Below are 22,678 nucleotides of genomic sequence, written 5' to 3'. Positions count from 1 at the left end.
GACATAGGCTTTACATCTGCTTACTGCTGGGGAATTGGAAATAGCCCCATTTCCACATGTGTCTGCTGTTCTTCCATCACATCCAAGTTTAGTGAAGCTTTCATCATGGAAACTTTCTAAAAGTGTTCCCTAAGGCAGAGCATTCAGAGAGCCTGAGGGTGGTGGTTCCTAATTGTGGCTGAACATTTTACGCCCCCTCCTCCCACATTATAAAAACTCTAATGCCCCGGGGTGGTCGGGGGGTGGGGTGGCACTCAATCCACAATCAGATGATCTCTGAGGTGGGGCCCAGACAGCAGTCTTTTTAAAGCTCCCCAGGTAAGTCCAACTGGCAGGTCAGAGCCAGAACCACATGCCCTTCTAGATCCCAAGTGTCACCTGCTCCAGTTTCTTCTGCTAAAGATCCCTTTCAATTCCTCCCTGCACCACCCCGCCCCTCCCACCACTCCTCCTGCCCCCTGGTGACCCTGCTGTGTGCTCTCTAAGCCCCCAGGGCACCCCATTTCCTTCAGTTCCCCTCACATCATTCCTGTGGCTACCACCTCCTCACTTCTGCCAGTCTGGAGGCACCCTAGGGCCTGGGGGGAGGTTAACTTCCAGTAAAGATTTGTAGGGCACAAGTGAACCCATCTACTAAATGCAAGGAGCGGTTTGAGGAGATGCGATTTTACTTATTTTATATGTGCCATTACACTTCTCTACATGGGAAGAAGTTGGCCTTAAAGGGGCCGGTCAAAGCAATACTGAGCACAAACAGCAATTCCCTGCTTGCCTGTAAACCTGTCAAACAGTTAGATGATGACCTTAGATTCAGACATTACAACCTGATCCCCCAGGGAAAAGTTCAAGAGCAGCCCTGGGCTTTGCCTTTTGCCTTTGTGTTGTAAGGCGAGGAGATGAGGAGCCAGGTAGAAGCAGAGATGATGGCGAAGTACACACAGAAGGAATTTCTGACTCCCAAGTGTTCTCCCCAAGTCCTCAATATATCCTTCATTTCCCAGAAAATAACAAGTAGTGCAAAATGGATTGAAGAACATTTCAAATTTATGTTTTATCCATCTGTGCATGTTTTCTGAAACCCACTAGCAAGGAAATAACTTACAGGAGACCTTACCTTGTTAGTTTGTCTAATTAGGATAAACAGCCTTGCAAAGGATTTCCAGTTGGCATTATTACTACATTCAAGTATCCCTCTGAGAGTGTTCTCTTACAATGCATGGAAACGGACCGTCTACCCTCATGCAATTAGTTACAAAACAACTGGCATGTGTAATCAGGGGCCCGCACTCACAAATACAAAACATTTGTATTGCTCAAAGGTGCATCTTTGCTGCAAATCACCTCTTTGGCAACAGCTAATGTTTGCAATTAAGAACAGAGGAGCACTTCCTCTAGAAAATCCTGTCTTCGGTAAAAACTTTCTGTGAAATGATTTTGTGGGTGGAAACGTATGTTTTGCAAAGACGTTCTGATGAAACCTTGAGAATGCATGCACTGGGAACACAAGGAAAACAGAACACAAGTTTCCTTAAAGCAGTGGTTCTCAACCTTCTGGCCCTTTAAATACAGTTCCTCATGTTGTGTGACCCGATCATAAAATTATTTTCGTTGTTACTTCATAACTGTAATGTTGCTACTGTTATGAATCGTAATGTAAATATCTGATATGCAGGATGGTCTTAGGCGACCCCTGTGAAAGGGTCGTTTGACTACCAAAGGGGTCGCAACCCACAGGTTGAGAACCACTGCTTTAATGCAATGCTGTGAGCCTTTGGATTGCTGGGGAGGGGTGACTTGCAGGGGAATTGTGACAAATAAGACGTTACTGTGGTGTGATTCACATGAATTTGACTTCTGAATACAGATTAGGTCTCCTTGGAAATTTCTGCGCAGGAGGTTAAAGTAAAACTCTGCTGCTCAATACATGCGACCCCAGGGCAATGTCTGTTCCCTTAAATATCCTTGGATCTATTGGATCTTTCTTGCCCTAAACTCTGGTTGGACCAAGAACCTGGGGAGCAGGGGTGAGAAGTGCCAAGCTGGTCTCACAGGACTCTGAGTTGTCATTTTCCCTTTTATGTCAACTTTACCTTTGGACGTTGTAAAGATTGCTGAGCTTTTTTAAGGCCTGACAGGGCAGAGAAATGCAGACACCATTGTGAGCTGCATATATTAAACAAGTAAAATATTAAATGCTAATTGAATTTTTTCTGGGGACCTTTTGAGGTCCCTTCACCACATATAGTAAATGTAATGCCAAGTGGCCTGTGCTCTGAGGACGGCCCACCTGGCGGGCTTGCTGACACAGATCACCTGCCAGGCCCCTCGCATCTGATTCCAGGGCTGGGCTGGGGCTGGGCTGGGCTGGGGCTGAGAATGTGCATGTCTAACAAGTTCCCAAGTGAGGCTGACGCTGCTGGTCCAGGGTGAGCCTTCAGGAATCACTGGTGCTGGAAACGCCAGCACAGGGGACTCTGAGGAGGGGCCGCTGCCAGTGTGAGGGGAGGAGATTGGGGTCTGGTGGTGATGACTTCAGAGCTGGGGCTTGAGCCTGTGTTCTTTACAGTACACACATCACCTTATGGGACACTGGGGGTAGGGGTGCTGTCCGGGGGAAGACAGGGGAAAGAAAGATCAAGAGGAGTTTGTTGGAAAAGGTTACCCAATTCTTAGTAAGGAAGAAAAGACCAGATATGGTGGCATTTCCACGGGTAAGGTCATGGAGCCCAGTGAAACGGAGTTTTCTTATTTTCTTAACATCTGTGTCAGCTATAGCATAACAACTGTCAAACTGAACCTCCTAGAACAGTGGTTCTCAACCGGTGGGTCGCGACCCCTTTGGTGGTTGAACGACCCTTTCACAGGGTTGCCTAAAAGTAAGACCATCTTGCATATCAGATATTTACATTATGATTCATAACAGTAGCAACATTACAGTTATGAAGTAGCAACAAAAATAATTTTATGGTTGGGTCACAACATGAGGAACTGTATTTAAAGGGCCAGAAGGTTGAGAACCACTGTCCTAGAAGGACTTGTGCAAGTTTGCAGTATTGGGCAGACAACTAAGAAAGTCATCCCATTAGATGAATAACTCTGATCACCAAGAAATCTCAGACGAGAGCTTGTTGGTGCGGCAAATGGCCAGTCCTGCTGGAGGATACAGTAGGAGCTGACTGTGGGAGAAGGAGGCCCGGCCCACAACTTCAATTCCCCCCTCACCTCTCAGGAATTCTGAAACGCCCACCATCTCTGCCTTCATCTCTTCATTATCATCAAATAACATTTCTCAAGTTTACTCATGCACGGGCCCTGTCTTCTTCCATTCGGCTCAGATTTTCTCCTTCGTGCCCCTTTCTCTCCTGGCATGTTCTCAATATGCTGATCTTTTCACTCTGGCTGATAACTCCGCGCATCGCCCTGCCAAGTCTTTGGGGTTTAGCGTTTCCAGAAATGGCATCCTGTGTGAACTGAGATTCAGGCTGGGCTTGTACTTGCTGGACAGAGGAATTCATCATACAGGGAGGCACACCCAGCTGCGCCCCAAGAATATTAAACAATAATGGAAGGAACTTACAGATGCCTGTCCAGTGAAACAGGAAGAGAAGGGAAGAGGGAGGGGACAGGGAGGGGATGACTGAGCTTCCTTCTCAATGTGCACGCTTTCAACCTCCCTTCGGAGGACAAAATGCCCCTGCCCTGCGGAGGCTGCGATGGACGTATGTTACGATCTCACGAAGGAAATTCTAAGCAGCGCGGCCCCTCATCACGGAGCTCTCCCTCCCACTTACCTCGTCGAGGCATCGCTCGTACTGCTCCCTTTGATTCTCATTTTCCAAAGCCAATGCTGAATTCTCTGCCTGCAGCAAGATACAAAAATAATACAAATGAATCAATGAAGCGTTGTATTACCTGGCAACCTAGTCAATGCAGCTACTCCACAGACCTCCTCAGGATCAGAAGAGCCTTTGACGAGTGTGCTCCGAGGACCATTATAAATATCTCAGGGCTGACTTCTGTCTTAGCCTCGTGCTTCACAAAAATGCATTCCCACCTAAGGAACTGTGACCCTGAGATGCTGACTGCATAGAAGCCAGTCTGTGAGAATGCTTGATGTGAGTGTCCCACAGAAAGACTACAATGTTCATTTCATCCCATGAAACTGTAAATGTAAGAAATGTCTTAATCCACTTTGTTTGCACCGGCCACAGCTTCATGACCCAATATGTGTGTGGACCACAGAGAAGAATCTCAGGTAAACTCACGGAAGTGCAATTCCGAATGCAAACTAAACACATTTTTCTGGTTCATCAATGACTTTTGAACTTAAGAATACAATGAGAAATTTAAGAATTGGGTTATGCTTACGCATCCTTCTCCCTCTCTCTCATTTAGAATTACTGTTTTTCTGCCCCTCAGAGCCATGTGTGTATCTGAATGCTATATCAATTACCATACAAAGTATGTCAAGCTCAAAGGCTAACATGGGCCAAATAAGTAAGGCATGTGGCTTGAGGGCCCCGAGTTTGACATGCTTGCTCTATGGTACTAGGTGAAATATGGTCACTCAGCTACTATGTAGAATAATAAGGGGGAAATCAATCAGAATATGCATGTTAGTTGGTAGGGGGATCATGCCATGGTGGCGTAAGAACTGCCCTCTGCATCCTGTGGCCTGGATCCATTTCTATCACTGTTGGCCCAGCCTGACTTCCAAATTGTACAAGTTACTCCTCCTCATGGCTGCAACTGTGACCACCCACCCACCCCACTTCCCTAGCAAACATGGCTCTACCAGACTCTTTCCTACATCCTCCCTGACAGAGGAGGGGGCATAGAGAGCTCTGAAATAATTATTTCAAATTATGGCATAATTTTTAGGTGGCACATAGACCAACATGTTTCCCTTTATAGTTTCTTCCTGTCAATTATTTAAAAAATAATATTTGGAAATAATTTCACACTTATAGATGATTTGCAAGAATAGTATGAACTGCTACCCTTTCCTCAGATGCACCAACTGTTAACATTTTGCTATCTCATACTTTTCCTTTTTTTTTCCCCTGCAACTTGAGGACAAGTTGCAAACATGATGCTCTATAGCCTTAAATACTTCTATGTATTTTCTAACAACAAAGACATTCTCTTACACAACACAGTTTAGTTTCCAATGTCAGGAAATAACATTAACACAGTGCCACAATCTAATCTACAGTCCTTATCCCAATTTCATCCACTGTCCCAATAATATCATCGTAGCACATTTCTTCCAGTTCAGAGTTCAATGCAGGATTATGCATTGCATCTATTTGTCATTGGTCCAGAACCTTTAATCTGAAATAGTTCCTGTCTTTCATGCTGTTGACTCACCCTTTCCTTCTTTTTCTCCTTCCCTCCCTCTCTCTCTCTCTCCTTTCCTCTTTTCCTCCCTCCCTTCTTTTCTCTCTCCCTCCCTCCTTACTTTTTTTCAAAAGTACAGGCCAATTATTTTCTGGAGTGTTCCTAATTTGGATTTGTTTCAACTTTCCTCATGCACACCTGGCAGGGATAGCACAGGTGATGCTGGGTCCTTCTCGGTGCATCATGGACTCACGCGATATTCACGTGTCCTCTCATTGGACAAGTTAACTTTGATCACTAGGTTAAGGTGGGACCTGCCAAGTTACTCTCTTTTCCTTTACAATTAGTAAGTAAATCATGGGGAGGCACTCTGAGGGGATGAAAAGAGCTTAGTCCTCATCAAACTTTCATCATCGCCTGAGTTTAGCAACCGCCCATGAGTCTTCCCTGAATCAGTGATAACTTCGTTTGTAAATGATGGTTTCTATCATTTCTCAACCTACATTTTTGAGTTTTCAGTTAATCAAAAGAAAGTGCTTTTCCTAATCATTTATTAGTATGAGTAATTGGATTCCTATGTTATTGAAAGGGTCAGAAGTTATTACTGTCAGTATTTATTTGGATGATCACATTGCCCTGCTTTGGGAAGGTGAACCCCATTATGCTGTGTCCTTTTGACCCGTTGCATCATTTAAAAAACATTTTCTTCCTTTTCTGGCACATGGGAATGTTTCAGGTGCATTTGCTTTTGCCTTGCCCCATCCCTGAAATGGACCACTTCCTCAAGGAATCCTGCTTCCTCAGCGAGTGCCATTTGGAAACTAAGACCTGGTGTTAATGTGTGTCAGTTGCTACAGAGGAGTCATTGCTTCCTTCCCTCACAGAGACAGATAGACAGACACACACACACAAACACACACACACACACACACACACACACACACACACACCTCTCAACCCCAGAACAAACAATTCTTCCTTTTCTTATTTTCCTACTTGTATCTTGTGTTTTTTTTTTCTAGAACATGGGCTGCCAAGATCATTCTCAGTTCTTCAATCTTACAATGCATACACAATTTTTAACCACAAAAGAAAGTATTAAAAAGAATTCACAACTTCTTTTAAGAATGAAGGTACATAGTGAAAAGAATGTGTTCAAAAATTACTAGACTGGTTCCCCCAACATTAGTGTGGTTATGCTATTTATTTGAAATTCAGTTCACTTATGTTTTTCTGATAGTATTTAAGTCTAATCTCTCCTCTTCTGTTGGTTATATTTTTGTTTTTGAACATGGAAAACATTAACCTGATTGCAAAAGTCAAAACCATACCAAAAGGTACACTCAGTGAGGTACCCCTCCCACAACGCCATTTACATCCACACTCTTCAGGTTTTTCACTCCTTTTGTTGTCTGACTTTAGTTGTTACTACCTGGTTAAAGTCATGTCCCTTAACTCCCTCCTATGACATACGCCTCAATCACTTTCCCTCTCACTCCCTTTCCACCCACTTCCTAGTTGCATTCTTTCTACTTTGTTGGAGAATATCATGGTCACGTATTATTCTTTCACTCTTGCCCTTTCCCTTTAGCCTCCTTAATGGATGACAATTGGAGAGGCCATTTATTTCTATACCATTATAAAATTTCCCCTCTTCCTTTTTCCTTCACAAACACATTTCCAAATGGCACTCCCCCTACCTCTCCTTTTCTCTTTGCTTTTTTTTTTTTTTAAGGAAAATAAGTGTCATCACCATTATTCGCCTTTTTGGAGCTCAGAATTTCATCACCTAGGAAGATGCCTAGGCTTCCTTATGTAACATGGAGTTAATGAAAGGGCCCGCGCTCTCCCCGGGGCGGGGGTGTCCCTAAGATTGTGGGATGGCACACGGAGTGGTTCACCCTGACACACAGGAGACACCTAGCAGATGCCGGCTCCCTGTCACTGACTCACACATCCTTGGGCAGGACCCTAATTTCCCAGGCCTGATCCCATCGGCCCATTTTAAACCAAAGCATAACTGGTCCACAATGGCCTTTGTCAGGATAGCAGCTGGGTTTCCTAGGAAGATTATGCTGAAAGCTGGGACTCAGCTGCCCAGAAGCCAGAGGAGCTGCCTTCATCTAGCCATCTCTGCCTCGTCAGTGGCTGGGCCGTCCCAGGTGGGACCCTTTAAGGGTGTTGCCTGATGACAGGCCTGAGAGATTGGTCTTGTAGCTACACATCCAAACTTCCTTCCCAGCCCCCCTCCCTTTTTTTAACATCCCCCAAAAGAAAGTTTCTTTTAATATATGCTTTGGAAAATAATCAAATCTTATCCTGTCATCTCTCCCAAAGGGGGCGCCACCCAAGGGTCAGCAAGAGCCCTGCCTCCGGGCAGTGGTCCCTTTTCACAGACAAGGAGGAGCAGCCACCATCCCTGCAGTTCCACCCCCTCCCACCGACGACAAAAAAGCAAAGAAAACCTTTATCCAAGAGTGCTGTGGACCCAGCAGGCTGGTGTGAGTGACAGAGGGTCAAGGCCCGGGCTGGGGAGGGTACAGAATGCTGGAGGGCTAGCTCCGTGCAGGCAGGGGGGCAGGATGGGGCCCCTGCTGTGGTCTCGGGACAGCCCCAGGTCACTGAAGGAGACTGCAGAGGGCAGCAGGGCAGGGACCCCAAGAGCCCAGTCACTGTCCCCACAGCGTGGAGGCGGAGACAATCCCCGTCACTCCCAAGGAGAAGCAGGCCGGAAGATACAGCGAGCCTGCATCTCCCAGCACCCCCAGCTGGCTTGCCACGAGGTGCACACACTTGGAAAGCGCAGAAGCAAGAGGTTGGGGAACTGGGAAGTCTGGGGCCTTGTTGTGGGTCCGCGTCTGTGGCCGGTGGGGGTGCAGGAGAAGCCTGGGCCTTTTGGAGCCTATCTCCCAGTTCCAGGAGCCCCTCAGAGGTGCAGGGCCACCCCAGGTATGAGACCACCAGTCTTCTCCTTGGAGTTGGGCCAGGTGCCGCCTCTTCTCCACAGAACATTGCCTGTCTGACAGCTACCTCAGGCCTCACACTGGCATGTCCTGCCCAGAGCTGCCTGGGGAGCCAGCCTGTGGTCAGTACTGAGCATGTGCCATGGGACCTTCTCCTCTGGGCGTGCTTTCCCCACACCCTCTGCTGCCATCCTCCGATGCACACCCTAGGGACAGTTCTGTGGGTACTTGGTGTTCATTTTTCTACTTACAGGAATTTGAAGTCCTATTGTTCTGTTTTCTGGTAATGCAGAAGGTGTGGGTTATGTGTGGTTTTCTTTGTGTGTTCCTGATGACTTGAATGTGTGTTGTTGTGTTTTGGTTTTTTTTGTTGTTGTTGTTGTTTTTTATCAGATGTATCATAAGTTTCAGATTTAGGCCAGTTTGTTACTCAGCAATGAAACTGGGGTGAAGAGTTGAGGCAGCGTGCTGAGGGAAGACCTGTTTGCAGGTGCTCTTGCCCTAGGTCCTCTGGACCCTACTCATAGCTTGAGGCCCGGGATTCAAACCCATTTCTTCTTCAGGTTTCAGTTCTAAATCTTGGCTCCACCTTGTCCCTCTGGGCTCCAATCCCTGTTTCAGCTACACCCCCAACCTTCCTGTCCCTGAGGCGAGATTTTGCCCTTTTTTTCCCTTCCCCTCATGGACAGGTATCTGCCACACAGCCCGACCCTTTGACCCTCACACTGACCCTCTGTTTGAACTTTGAAAGCATTGGTCAGGCACAGACTGCTTCTCCTCCTCACGCCCCACCCAAACCAGAGTGGGAGCCGGGTCTGGCTCGTGGCTGTTCCCTCAGGGATTGCTCAGGCTGTCACAGCGCAGCTGCTCAGCACCGCGGCGGGTAGAACCTCTGCTCTCCTCACCCGGGTGGGAGGGCTGGGTCCACCTGCCAGTTTCGTTCCATTGCCGTTTACCTGGCAATACCAGGATGTGTAACCTTCAGCGGGTCCTTCAACCTTGCTGGGCTTACAGTTCTTTACCTAATATCCTAAGGCAGTGGTCGGCAAACTGCGGCTCGCGAACCACATGCGGCTCTTTGGCCCCTTGAGTGTGGCTCTTCCACAAAATACCGACTTCTGTGCATGGGCCATGAAGTTTCAATTGCACTGTACGTGCGCACCCGCACGTGTTATTTTGTGGAAGAGTCACACTCAAGGGGACAAAGAGCTGCATGTGGCTTGCGAGCCGCAGTTTGCCGACCACTGTCCTAAGGGAACAACCTCACCAATCTACAAAGTGACTTCCAGTTAAAATATTCAGATGCCATGATATGGGAGAAACCACTGGAATTCCGATTCTATGAAACTTTTCTTAGGAGAAATGTAGCTTTTGCAAAGCCTGCTGGTTTTAGGGAGGCAATGGCATGAGGGTAATGGGAAGAGATAAAGAAGAGCATGGCAATGCTGGTTTACATTGTTTTCACTATAAATGTCTTGGGGAAAAAATGGGTAAGGAAATAAAGCTGAAAATGGGAATTTATATGGAATGTCTGTATTGTGCTCCTACCCACAATATCACATTGCAATAACACTACCTTCGATCTGTTCGGATAATTGCAGTCATTATACCGTTTACATCGCTTGCCTCACATTTACAGCTCTGACAATCTATTACAGGCAAGTAAATTAAACACCTAACAGGTGCTCGTGAAGACACAATAGTCACATTTACGGCTAATGTGTTCAGTTACAGAGACCAATTTAATTGATATAATCCTAGATATCCCAGGGGACAATGGAGATATTAACAATTATGCCCGTGAAGTTAAAATAATCTTGAACTCATGATTTTCTTTAATCCATTTGCATTTATTAGAAATTCAGGATTAACCTGCTACTGACATGAGACAAAGGCAAGAAAAGAAAATCCTTAATTAAATGTGATTTAAAGAAACAGTTAATATTTGTATGGCAGGGATGGGACAGATAAGCAGGAGGGAAAGAAAATGTAGGTGTTACTACTGAGAATTACCAAAATGACAACACGGGCCTTCCGCACCTTACATAAATGTTAGTAAGCCAGTGCACCCAGAGGATGCAAGGAGAGCACCCACATGAGCACAGCAGGCTCTCTCTTCTGCCTTTTACTCCGCAGCAACCAAGGCCTTGCTCTGGGCTGAGTCCACAAGTCGGAGGACCTCCCGCTCTGTGGTTCCCCATGACTCCCAATTTAGGGACCTAAATACGTTCTGATTTCATCTTTAAAGTCCTCAAATGTCTTTATAAAGTGAAAGAGTCTCACACAGAATATACACATTGTTTTGATCTATTGTGCGGAATGGGTAGGAATTCATGTATATTTAAAAGGAACTATGTTACTCAGAGGTCCTGCTCTGTGATTAGATAAGCTAGCTAGAGCTTACCGATGGTTGAATAGACTGATGCTGCGAAACCAACTGTTCTACATTAATTCTCTAAGTCAAGCATGTCAAACTCATGGTTGGGCCACGAGTTTGACATGTTTGCTAAGTGCTTATTGTGTTTAAAAAGCTCTCCACACTATAAACAGTCCCCTCTACTCCCTCCACGGCCCCCCCCCCATTCATATGTTGAAATCCTAATGCCTGAAGCGATGGTCAGCACCTTTGGGAGGTGCTCAGGTCATGGGGGGTGAGCCCTAGTGAACGGGGTGTGTCCTGTAAAAGCAGCTCTGGGAGCTTGTTAGCTACCTTCCCCATGGGAGGATGGGGAGAAGGAACAGCCCCTGAGCTGGGAAGAGGCCCTTCCCAGATCTCCACCATGCTGACACCGGGATCTGGACTCTCCAGCCCACAGAACTGTGAGGCATGTGTTTTCAAGCCACCCAGTCTACAGACTTGTTACAGCAGCCTGCGCAGACTCACACAACATCCTTTTCTAGAGGGCGAAGTAAGGAGAGTTCTACAAGTCCCCTCTGCATGAAATACCATCTCCACTATAGGCTGTCAGTGCCTGTACTCTGTGCCCACACAGCTGTCCCCACTGGCACTGCTGCTGCTCAATGTCACATGCCATCTCTCCAGGCAGGCCCATCCTGGAGGGCACATGCCACCTCCCAGGCAGGCCCAACCCTGGAAGGCACATGCCACCTCCCAGGCAGGCCCAGCCCTGAAGGGCACATGCCACCTCCCAGGCAGGTCCATCCTGGAGGGCACATGCCACCTCCCAGGCAGGCCCATCCTGGAGGGCACATGCCACCTCCCAGGCAGGCCCATCCTGGAGGGCACATGCCACCCCCAGGCAGGCCCATCCTGGAGGGCACATGCCACCTCCCAGGCAGGCCCATCCTGGAGGGCACATGCCACCTCCCAGGCAGGCCCATCCTGGAGGGCACATGCCACCCCCAGGCAGGCCCAGCCCCAGCCCTGCTTCTCTGGAGGCCCAGTCTGTTCCCCAGGCGGCGCCCTCAGTGCTGCTGCTCTAGCCTGGAACATGCTTCACTTCCCATTGGCCTTCCTCTATTCTACCAATGTTTTGTAGTCTGGCTCAGATCTGAACCTAACATACTTAAATGGGGCATATATTTAAGATTTAAAAAGTAGTTTCAGATGTACAACAAGCGTTTGGGACCATTACAAACAACCCCCCGACGCCTTTTGCTCTGACTCGCGAAAGGGTCCCTTTACCACTCTTGGTTTCACACCTGTCTACAACCAGACACACTGCAAAAATCAAGAACATTGGTGAGCTAGGTACAGACAGGATGTCCCTTTACCCTTAACATTGGGAGGTATATTTTCTATAACATACATTTTCTTACATAATCAAAATACCGTGTATATAGTTATCTAAGCAATTAGCTATGATTCAATATCTAATCTCTACAGAGCTTGTTCAAATGTCACTGGTTATCCCTCTAATGTTCTTGTCTGGTTCAGGGTCCAATCCAGACTCCCAGAGCTGCCCTTAGTCATTATTTCTCTGTAGTCTCCTGCCGTATGTAAGAGTTCTTCGGTCTTTCATGACCTTGACATTTATTCAAGAGTACAGGCTGGTTATTTTGTAGAATTTCCTTTCATTGGGATCCATTTGCTTTTTTTCCACAGTTAGATTAAGTATTTTTGGCAAGAATACTACAGCAATAATATCCTGTCCTCAGTACATCATATCATGAGCCCATGATACCAATTTATCCCATAACTAGTATGTTAACTTCAATCACTTGGTGAGGTTAGGATCTGCCAGATTTATCCACTAAAAAGTTATTAATTTTCCTTTGTAATCAGTAAATATTGTCTAGAAAGTTACTTCAAAACTATATAAATATGCAAAGATTTTGAGATTGTGCAAACATCTGAATAGCCACACTTTTATTCATTAATTTTAGTATCTATTAATAATTTTTTTGCCAAAAACTTATTACAGCGGTGATTATCAAATAATGATTTTTAAATATTTTTTAAATTACCTATATATAATACAATATTACAGTAGTTTCAAGTGTACAACATAGTGGTTAGACATTTTTACAATTTACTAGTAAGTGATCACCACAGTAAATCTAGTACCCATCACTGTACATACTTAGTACAATATTATTGACTATATTCCCTATACTGTACTTTATATCCCCATGACTATTTTTATACCTGGCAATTTGTACATCATAATCACTTTCCCTCTTTTCCTCATTCCCCCAACCCCACTCCCATCTGACAGCCATCAAAATGTTCTCTGTATATCTGAGTTCATTTCTGTTTTGTTTGCTTGCTTATTTTGTTTTTTTTTTTTAGATCCCACATATATGTGAAACACATGGTATCTGTCTTTCTCTGTCTGAATTAATTCACTTAGCATAATACATTCTAGGTCTATCCATGTTGTCACAAATGACAAGATTTTACTCTGAGTAGTATTCCATTGAATATATGTACCACATCTTCTATATTCATTCATCTATTGATGGGCACTTAAGTTGCTTCCATATCTTGGCTATTGTAAACAATGCTATAATGAACATAGGAATGCCTATGTCTTTTTGATTTAGTGTTTTGGTTTTCTTCAGATAAATACCTAGAAGTAGAATTGCTGGGTCCTTCTCTGTTACTTGCTATAGCCTTTGTTTTAAAGTCTATTTTGTCTGATATAAATATTGCTACCCCAGATTTTTTTTTGTTTCCAAGTTCATGAAATATCTTTTCCATCCCTTTACTTTCAGTCTAGTGTCTTTCAATCTAAAATGGGTCTCTTATAGGCAACATATGTGTGCTTCTGATTTTCTTACCCATTCAGCCACCCTATGTCTTTTGATTGGAACATTTAATCCATTTACATTTAAGGTAATTATTGACAGGGATGTGGTTATCTCGATTTTATTATTAATACTAGAGGCCCGGTGCACAAAAATTTGTGCACTTGGGGGGGGGGAGGGGGGTCCCCCAGCCCGGCCTGTGCCCTCTCGCAGTCTGGGACCCCTCGGGAGATAACGACCTGCTGACTTAGGCCTGCTCCCGGGTGGCAGAGGGCATGCCCAATCCCTAGGTGCAGCCCCTGGTCAGGCTCAGAGCAGGGCCGATTGGGGAGTTGGGGCGCCACCCCCTGTCACACACAGAGCAGGGCCAATCAGGGGGTTGGGGCGCTGCCCCCTGTCACTCACAGAGCAGGGCCAATCAGGGGGTTGGGGCACTGCCCCCTGTCACTCACAGAGCAGGGCCAATCAGGGGGTTGGGGCGCTGCCCCCTGTCACTCACAGAGCAGAGCCCATCAGGGGGGTTGGGGTTCCGAACCCTGTTACGCACAGAGAAGGGCCCATCAGGGGGTTGAGGAGCTCCCCCCTGTCATGCACAGAGCAGGGCGGATCAGGGGGTTGAGGAGCTCCCCCCTGTCACTCACAGAGTAGGGCCGATAGGGGAGTTGGGGCACCTTCCTCTGTCACACACAGAGCAGGGAGGATAAGGGGGTTGGGACGCTGCACCCTGTCACACTCAGGGCAGGGCCAATGGGGAGGTTATGGCTGTACCCTGTCATACACCGAGCCGCAGGGCGATCAGGGGATTGGGGAGCTCCCCCCTATCAGGCACAGAGCAGGGCTGATCAGGGGGTTGGGGCGCCTTCCCCTGTCACGAACAGAGCAGGGAGGATAGGGAGGTTGTGGCCCCACCCCCTGTCACACACAGAACCGCAGGGTGATCAGGGGGTTTGGGCCCTGCCCCCTGTCACACTGATCCAGGTGCCGGGAGCCTCACTGCTCCGCTGATCCCGGTGCCGGGAGGCATATTACCCTTTTACTATATAGAATAGAGGCCTGGTGCATGGGTAGGGGCTGGCTGGTTTGCCCTGAAGGGTGTCCTGGATCAGGGTGGGGGTCCCCACTGGGGTGCCTGGCCAGTCTGGCTGAGGGGCTGAGGGCCGTTTTCACGTTGGCGGGTGACTGAAGCTCCCAACTGCTCCTTTTTTTCTTTTTTCTTTTTTTCTATTCTGGGCCAGCTTTAGCTCTGAGGCCTCGCTGCTGAAAGCAGGTTTCTGGCCTTTACCTTCTGTATTTGATACAATGTTGCGGTCAGGCTGGCTGAAGGCAGGCTGACTGAAAGCCGGTTTCTGGGGTTTTGTTTAGCTTCTATATTTGCAACATAGTACATAGTTGCTTAGAGTTGCAGCTGAGAGGCCGGCAACTCAGGCGGGGAATGTTGGAGTCCACAGTCACTGGAGCAAGCAAGCCTCCCTGTTCGCTTCAGTGCATGGCTGCTGGCCGCCATCTTGGCTGACAGTTAATTTGCATAAGGATATGCTGATTAGCCAATGGGAAGGGTAGCGGTCGTACGCTAATTACCATGTTTCTCTTTTATTAGTGTAGATTTTCTCCTCCTCCTCCTCCTCCTCCTCCTCCTCCTCCTCCTCCTTCTTCTTCTTCTTCTTCTTCTTCATGAAGTCCCTTCAACATTACCTACAATACTGGCTTGGTGGTAATGAACTCCTTTAGCTTTTTCTTGTCTGGGAACCAAATAGTGATTTTTAATTCCTAGTCCTCTGTGTTTATTAGTTTGAGCTCCATCATAAGAAAGGGCCATATATTTTAATCATTAATTATAATACCTTCAATTAAGCTTAATAGTTTTATGAATACTGCTAGTCTTCTCTAGTTAGACTGTAAGCCCTTTGAGACAGGAATCATACCTTATATGCCTCTTTTAAAAAGGTTAAGATTAAATTGAGTGCATTTTGCTATAGTTTAGGGTGAATGCTAAAACTCATTTTGACGTTTATGTTGACTTAATACAGATGAGTTTGTGCAAGGAGTGTATCAGGCACTTTTACCTATGTCCTTTCAATGGTGGTCATACACACAGATTGGATACATTCTGATGTATCATTTTCATAATATCATAGATAAATAAGAACTTAAATAAGAGATAAACAATATTTGCTCTTGGCCTATGTCAATACTAATTTGATTTATTAACATGATGTCTCAAGTTTCCAAGCAAAAAAATGGTATTCATCACCTGACACATTTTGACAACTGGCCAAATATTTAGTTTCTACTCCTCTATACTGAGCAGTATGGGCGATGAGTTGTAAATGTTAATTGCACTCATCACCAGTATTGTCATAGTAATCAGTTAAAGTTGGTTGTAAATGCTTTGTGATGCATTATGGGCTGGCCTTGCTGACTTGCTTGACCAGTAGCATGTGGTTAAAGTGCTATTTCTGAGACTTCCTAGGCTGGACCATGACTTTTTCAGATTCCACCTGGGCCTCTCAGAACACTAGCTCTTGGAGTTCTGAACTGCCTTGTAAAAAGTGATATCTTGGAGTGGTGTAAATCCCATGCATGTGGAGTCCTCTAGGGCCAGAGGCCTGTGGAGACAGACAGGCCACAGAGTACCGAGATGCCAGATGTGAGTAAAGAAGCCGTCTTGGAGATGGTTCTTCTAGCTCCAGCTGACAGCACAGGGACTGGACATGAACCATCCAGCTGTGTCCTGTCAAATTTCTGACCCACAGAATTGTGAGGAAAATCAAAGTCGTCTTAAACCTTAAAGTTGTGGGGTTGTTGGTTACATAGCAATAGATAAGTAGAACAGACATAGTTATAAGAATCACTGGAATATAAAAACACATAGGCTACCACAAAGAAGGAAATAGTCTAATAGAAGAAATAACTTAATTTCTCCCATTGAAAACTATAATGCAACAGGATCAAAGAAAAAAATCAACTAATTTGGGGTGAAATAGGAAAGATATTCCCTGAAGAGGTGATCTTGACCTTTAATTAAAAGCCTATCCCATAGACATTCAAAACAACAACAAAAATCCTCATCAAACTGAATGAAAACAATGTACCTTTAAACAAAATACCAATGCAATGACAGCTGGCTTGTATTAACCATCAAAAAGTAAATTATCCAACCATGCTAGAAAGTGAATACTGTCAGATAGCAGCCAATATCCACTGCAGAGAAAATATTGGGTTCAAGAATAATAAAAAAGAATAAACAAAAGTGTTAGAAGTTGAGCAGGGTGGGGGTGGGGAGGAAAAAAGACAGTGCAAAGAGGAGGATGTCCTCTGAAGGAAAAAACTAGAGCAAGAGAAGAAGAAAAAAGTCTAATTCACAGCAACAAAAAGGTTGCACCGCTCTAACCAGTGCTGCTTTTTTAGACGGCATCTCCCCAGCTTGTGAAAACCCTTCAACACAGCAAATTCAGGCAGAAGGTTAGGAGAAAGGTAGTTCTCCGAAATCACAGTTTAGTCCCCAAGTGTGATTCTTTAGGACTGCCACCCTGAATCAGCCCTGTGATCCCTATTAAATAACCCACTTGCCATCTACAGTGCCCCGTTACAATTTTAGGCTGTGGGCCATGGGATTTCAGAACCAGCCTTCCAAGCAAAACACGGAGATCCCCCAATTACCCCTAACTACACGGTCCTCTGTTCTGTTCTGAACGCTGTCTACAATCATTGTGAGGAGAAAGAATCATGGGAGGGGCTCATTGTGCCACCAAGCAAGCCACCCAAGTGTGCACGTTTTAATCTAGTAGAGTGACAGGAAGCCTGAGTACAAAGGACACTAAGAACAGAACCTGTATATTGAGTCTCCTTCCCTTTATCAATGTCAAATAAAATTTACGGGGTTTCTGGATCATTCATCTTGTCATATGTGGACAGTCACTGTAATGGCTGCATGGGGAACTGTGTACACTTCCCACTTGGTTGTATTTAAGAGCTGCAGTCTCCACACCCAGGCAATGTCTACAGCTACTGTGCATTTTGGAGGCAGATTTTGTCATCCTAGAAAATTTCAGAAATAGTTATAAGCTTTGCACATCCACCACAGGAATAAACATGGGCACATGTGTGCCCATACATACGCAGACACACTCTTCAAATGTCCTTGCTCTTGCACTCCACAAAGCCCAGGAATGCCCACTAAGTCCAGGCCCAGCACGTCAGGCATGAGGACCGAAATCCTAGTTAAATGCAGTCCTTTCAAGGAGTGCAGGATCCCACGCAACGAGAACGTGTCAGGGAGGACCTGTCACAGGTTCATTTTAGAAGAGTTGACTAGAAAACACTTCACAGTGAAACCTCTGTGTATGTCCAGAATTTAAACCCTTGATTGGGGCTTTAGACCAGTGGTTTGAAAATTCAAGTATGCATCTGATTACTCAGGATGCTGGCTAGATCATGGGTTTCGGGGACCATCAGTGTTTGGATGCGGCATATTCAGGGCAGGATCTGGGCATATGCATCTCTGAGAAGGTTCCAGGTGAAGCTCATGCCATTGGTCTGGGGCCCACACTTTGAGAACCTGTGCTCAGATGGGTCAGCTTCAAGAGAAGGCCATTGTCACCCCTGCAGCGCCCAGGCTAGCATCTCCTCTGAACTGCTCAGCAGTTTCTTAGTGCTTCTCTGGACCTGGAAGTCGTCCCATATTTGTCATCTCCACCAGGAAGCCTTCACAGATTTCTTGAGGCGCAGGAGGTGCCTGCTCTCTGCCTCCACAGTGCACTACCTGTACATTTCAGGAAAGCACCTGTCATGAGACTTTCACTCAGACAGATGAAAACATACAATCTTGTGCTTTGATTTCTCTTATTCTGTTTACGAGGCTGCCTCTTTTCCCCACATCAGTGTGTGTGTGTGTGTGTGTGTGTGTGTGTGTAGAACAAAAAAATGTGTGTGATTTGGACAAATATTATTTGATATTGAAGTATATCTGGAAAATAACAAAAGGTAATGTTTCATAACTTTTATCCAGAAAAGAAAGCTGGATAATTTTCTTGCCTCTGGGGAGATACAGGAAAGGAATCTGTGTGTGGAGCTGGTGGATGGTAGGAGCAGAAGAAGGATCCATCATCTTAGGAGGAGAGTGTGAGTTCTGATGGAGGTCACAGTGTGCCTTTTTAATTTCCTTTTCACTTTTATTTTTTATAATAGAAAGAGGCCTAGTCTTTGAAGTCAGGTAAGTGTTTATTTTGATCTTGGCGCTGCCTCTTGCCTACCATTACCTCAGGCAAATCACTTGGACTCCTTGAGCCCATCTCCTCCTGGTAAGCAGGAGTGGTAATAAATCCCCATCACTCCCCAGGGGCTGAATGAGATGGATGTAGACCGTATCTAACAGAGCCAGCCCGCTACAGGACTCGATCAATGTCGCTTTCCTCCTGTTCCCTGAAAAATAACTCCCACGGAAAGCTGGACAGCTCTGTCAGGACGGAAGCTGTCCTGTTGACTGGGAGGTTTCAGCCAAGAGAAGTGCAACCTGGACCCTCAGACATGGGCGTTTTAAACAACCTTACACGTGGATTGCTTCAGGCGCTGGCTCCTTCCACCTGCACGCTCCTTTTTCTATCCTTTCTCCTCATTTCTCTCTCAACTCCTACTCCCTCTTCCAGCTGCCCATTTGTCAACTACCCTCTCGCTGCAGGAAACCCTGCCCTCAGAGAGGAAGCAGACCTTCGTTCACATTAAGATTCAAAGCTGATGAGTGAAACACTGAGAGGATTTGTATTTTACAGGAGGATTAGAAGTGAGTCTAATTGCAGCTGTAGGAGTCAGAAAGTGGGCTGACCGGCAGGGTGCAGGGTGAGCTGGGATAGGGCACTGCATTTCACCTCCAAATCATTAAAAATGGTCACATTCCAGGCTTTCTTGTAAGGTCTAGAAGGACCTGAATATGATCAGGTCCTATGGGAGGGAAAAGGAATAATGTGCTACTCACAGTCCTTCCCAAACTGTATACACGGATAGTCACCTATCTGATTTGTGGATACCACTAACCCAAGTGCCTACCCTTCATCCTTTGGTTACAGCTCCCACTGCCCCCTTTGCTCCTTGAAGGCCTGCTCTGTTATTTTCCCACATCCTGCACTGCACCTGGAACACAGAGGCACCAGGACCATTAGTAATTCTGACCCTTTCCATATATAATCCCTGCATCCCAGGCATGTGGACGGCAACTAGAATTATAAAAAGAAATAGTATTGGTTTAGGGGGATGAATGCTTCTGTTTGACACTTCCGAGCTTCTGTTTCTTGATTTACTCAAGCTTACTTTGCAAAACCTTGCCACTTGCAAAGGCCATTGGTCTGACATTTTGGCAAATCATCACAGTTACTGGTCCCATTCCCACTGTTCCAATGTTATAAACAATAATGAAAAAGTCCAAGTTGGTCCTTCAGACGGACACGAGTGAGAATAACAAAGTCAGCCTGAGGCACACACAGGTGGACACAGTGGCATGTGGGTCTGAAAGAGGAGGTGCCCACACCAGCCTCCAGGCAGCCGGATCACATTCTCACCTCCCCAAACAACAAGCTCCTCTCCTGGCCAGTGTCTAACAAGAGCCTGCCTGGTTCTCCTCCAGTTCCCATGGTGTGAACGCTCCCAGCATGACTGGTCTCGAGCTACCACACAGCGTGGGGAGGAGAGGCACAGCACCCCCCCCACCCCCCCCCCACCTCCCCCCCGCCGCCTCACTCTGTGCAGGACATAGAGCTTAGAGAGCAGAGCAATGTTATAAAATAATTAGGACGCGATAAGCTTTGAGTGTGTATTACCTTTGTCTTTAATTAAATGTAAGTTGATATAATTTCATTAATAATAGTAGCCATGTTTAATGACAGGCTCATAAAATCCTTACATAAATAACAACTAGTTCTCAAAAGCTGGTGTGCGCCGGCTTTGGCACATGGGTGCCCCTGTCTACCAAAGAGCTTGAGAGTAGCTCTCAATGTGTAAACGCCCATTTATATCTGCTGATATAAAGGGTTTAGTGACTGTGTTCTGCTTGGAATTTCATCCAGAGGTTGAGTTGACCCCATGGAGACCCTCAGGCCTCAGCCTGGATGCCATTCCCAGCTCTGCTCTCTCCCTGAGGCCTGTTGATACAGGTTGGTTTCGGAAACTCAAGCTAAAGCAACACAAAGCTGTTAGTACACACACTTTCTCCTTCATTAATGAGGTTGCTGCCTTTGTAGTTACACTTGCTAAAGTATACTAACCCGGCCACCCTGTCTCTGCAGCTCCTTCCCCTACAAAAGCCCTCCCCCCAAGTAAAGAGGAAAATGGATCTATTCGACCACTAAGGACTATGCTTGGGCATGTGGGTCTTGTGAGCATTCAGGGGAATGAAGATTTGTGTGTCTGACAAGTGAGTGTTTTTAAAGACAGGTACAAACATTTCATTACTCCTAACATTTAATAGTGTTGTCAAATTATTTCTATTAAAATTGAAAACCTCAGCAATTTATAAATTTCCATACTTGAGCTCAAGAAGTAACAAGTGTTTTCCAAGTCATGACAGAGCCCAAAACTTCAAGTGCTCTAAAATTCTTAGTAAAACAGCCTTTAAACATGTTTTACCTGCAGATGTGCTCTCAGGGACCAGATCTGTGCCTCTCAAGCAATAAGGGGACTAGAGTGAATTTTGTGTTTTGGAAGAGTCATAGAGAAACTTCACAGAACTGAGAAACATGAAAGAATTTGGTCATTTTGTTGAGTATAGAATATTTGTGGTATTAACTATCAGTCATTTTGGAAGTTGAACTACATAAAACTTGATTGATTTGCAGAACATCATATTAAGACCTTAACCTTCTTACCTCATTTTATTTAAGGGCTCTGGACTGTGGAAAGGTAATGTTAACTCTATTTTATAGATAAAGAAACTGAAAGATACTGTCAGTCTAAACCAGGGGTGGGCAAACTTTTTGACTCGAGGGCCACAATGGGTTCTTAAACTGGACCGGAGGGCCGGAACAAAAGCATGGATAGAGTGTTTGTGCGAACTAATAGAAATTCAAAGTAAACATCATTACATAAAAGGGTACGATCTTTTTTTTTTTTTAGTTTTATTCATTTCAAACGGGCCGGATCCCGCGGGCCGTAGTTTGCCCACGGCTGGTCTAAACCCTTTATGTTCCAGGGTATATTCTTTATACACTGTCCTTATTCTGTGAGTACTGTGATGAACAAAACATAGACACTGAGAAATGTCTAAGAGACCAGGGGTTTGTCCCTATTCTACCAAAAAACAGGCATTTCCGGTTGGGGAATCGATGGGGAATTCCTTCAGAAATAGGAATCTTTGACCTCTGACCTATACAGGAACCAAAAGACAAGCAGGGAAAGAAAATAAGCACAGACATGTGTGCTCCAGGAATCATTTTACCCAAAGAGAATATCACTTAAAAATATAAGTCAAAGCTACAAAGATTTATCATTCCACACGCACCAGATTGGCACATGCGGAAAAATGTTATATGGCCAGTGTTGGTGAGCATGTGGAGTAACAGGCCACTGGTGTGGTGTAAATTAGGACATCATTTAAAACAGCCTTAATTTACTAAAGGAGAAGATACTCAGGCCTCTGACCGAGCTGTGCCATTTACAGGCACATCCACACAGACCCCGTGAACACACACACCGAGACTGCTATATCCGTAGGTTCACACAGCCCTGCTTTCCAGCCCTCGGATGGAAACAATGCAGTGAGGCCGAACAGCACAATGGAAAGTCTGTGGTAAGTTTATATAATGGAAAACTATATAGAAGCAAAAAACACTGGGATAGAGCTACCTCTACAACATGGGTGCATCTTGCAATGATAGCACTGAGTAAAAAAAGCAGGATATATATTTAAACACACACACGCATTGAGATTTCCCAACATGATTCCATATACAAAGTTCAAAAACTGGAGAAATTACATTAATATGGTTAGAAATGTATACATAGAAGTAAAACTATTTTTTAAAGCAAGGAAATAATTATTACAGAAGTCAGGTTAATTAGTGGGGGGAAAGGAAGCTGAGATAAGAGAGGAGCCCATGGCGGTGGGGGCGGGGGCGATCTGGGCTACTGGCAATATTTCATTTGTTGACCTCGTAACAATTATTCAATTTTTGGCATTA

The 22,678-nt window shown here is 45.5% G+C and overlaps 1 protein-coding gene across 1 annotated transcript in view; it reads right to left on the bottom strand.

Moving 5' to 3' along the window:
- NCKAP5 (NCK associated protein 5) overlaps window positions 1-22,678 on the bottom strand; it is an 873,870-nt gene that overhangs the window by 201,274 nt on the left and 649,918 nt on the right. The window contains 1 exon segment of the mRNA XM_070423100.1: window positions 3,792-3,860. Coding sequence (XP_070279201.1) covers window positions 3,792-3,860 — 69 coding nt within the window.

The sequence above is a fragment of the Myotis yumanensis genome, unplaced genomic scaffold, assembly GCF_028538775.1.
Source record: "Myotis yumanensis isolate MYYU_CA2020_CCGP unplaced genomic scaffold, mMyoYum1.0.hap1 SCAF_8, whole genome shotgun sequence".
NCBI classification, from domain to species: Eukaryota; Metazoa; Chordata; class Mammalia; order Chiroptera; family Vespertilionidae; genus Myotis; species Myotis yumanensis.
The sequence above is the reverse complement of the archived record's forward strand: the minus strand, read 5'-3'. Positions and strand labels throughout refer to the sequence as shown.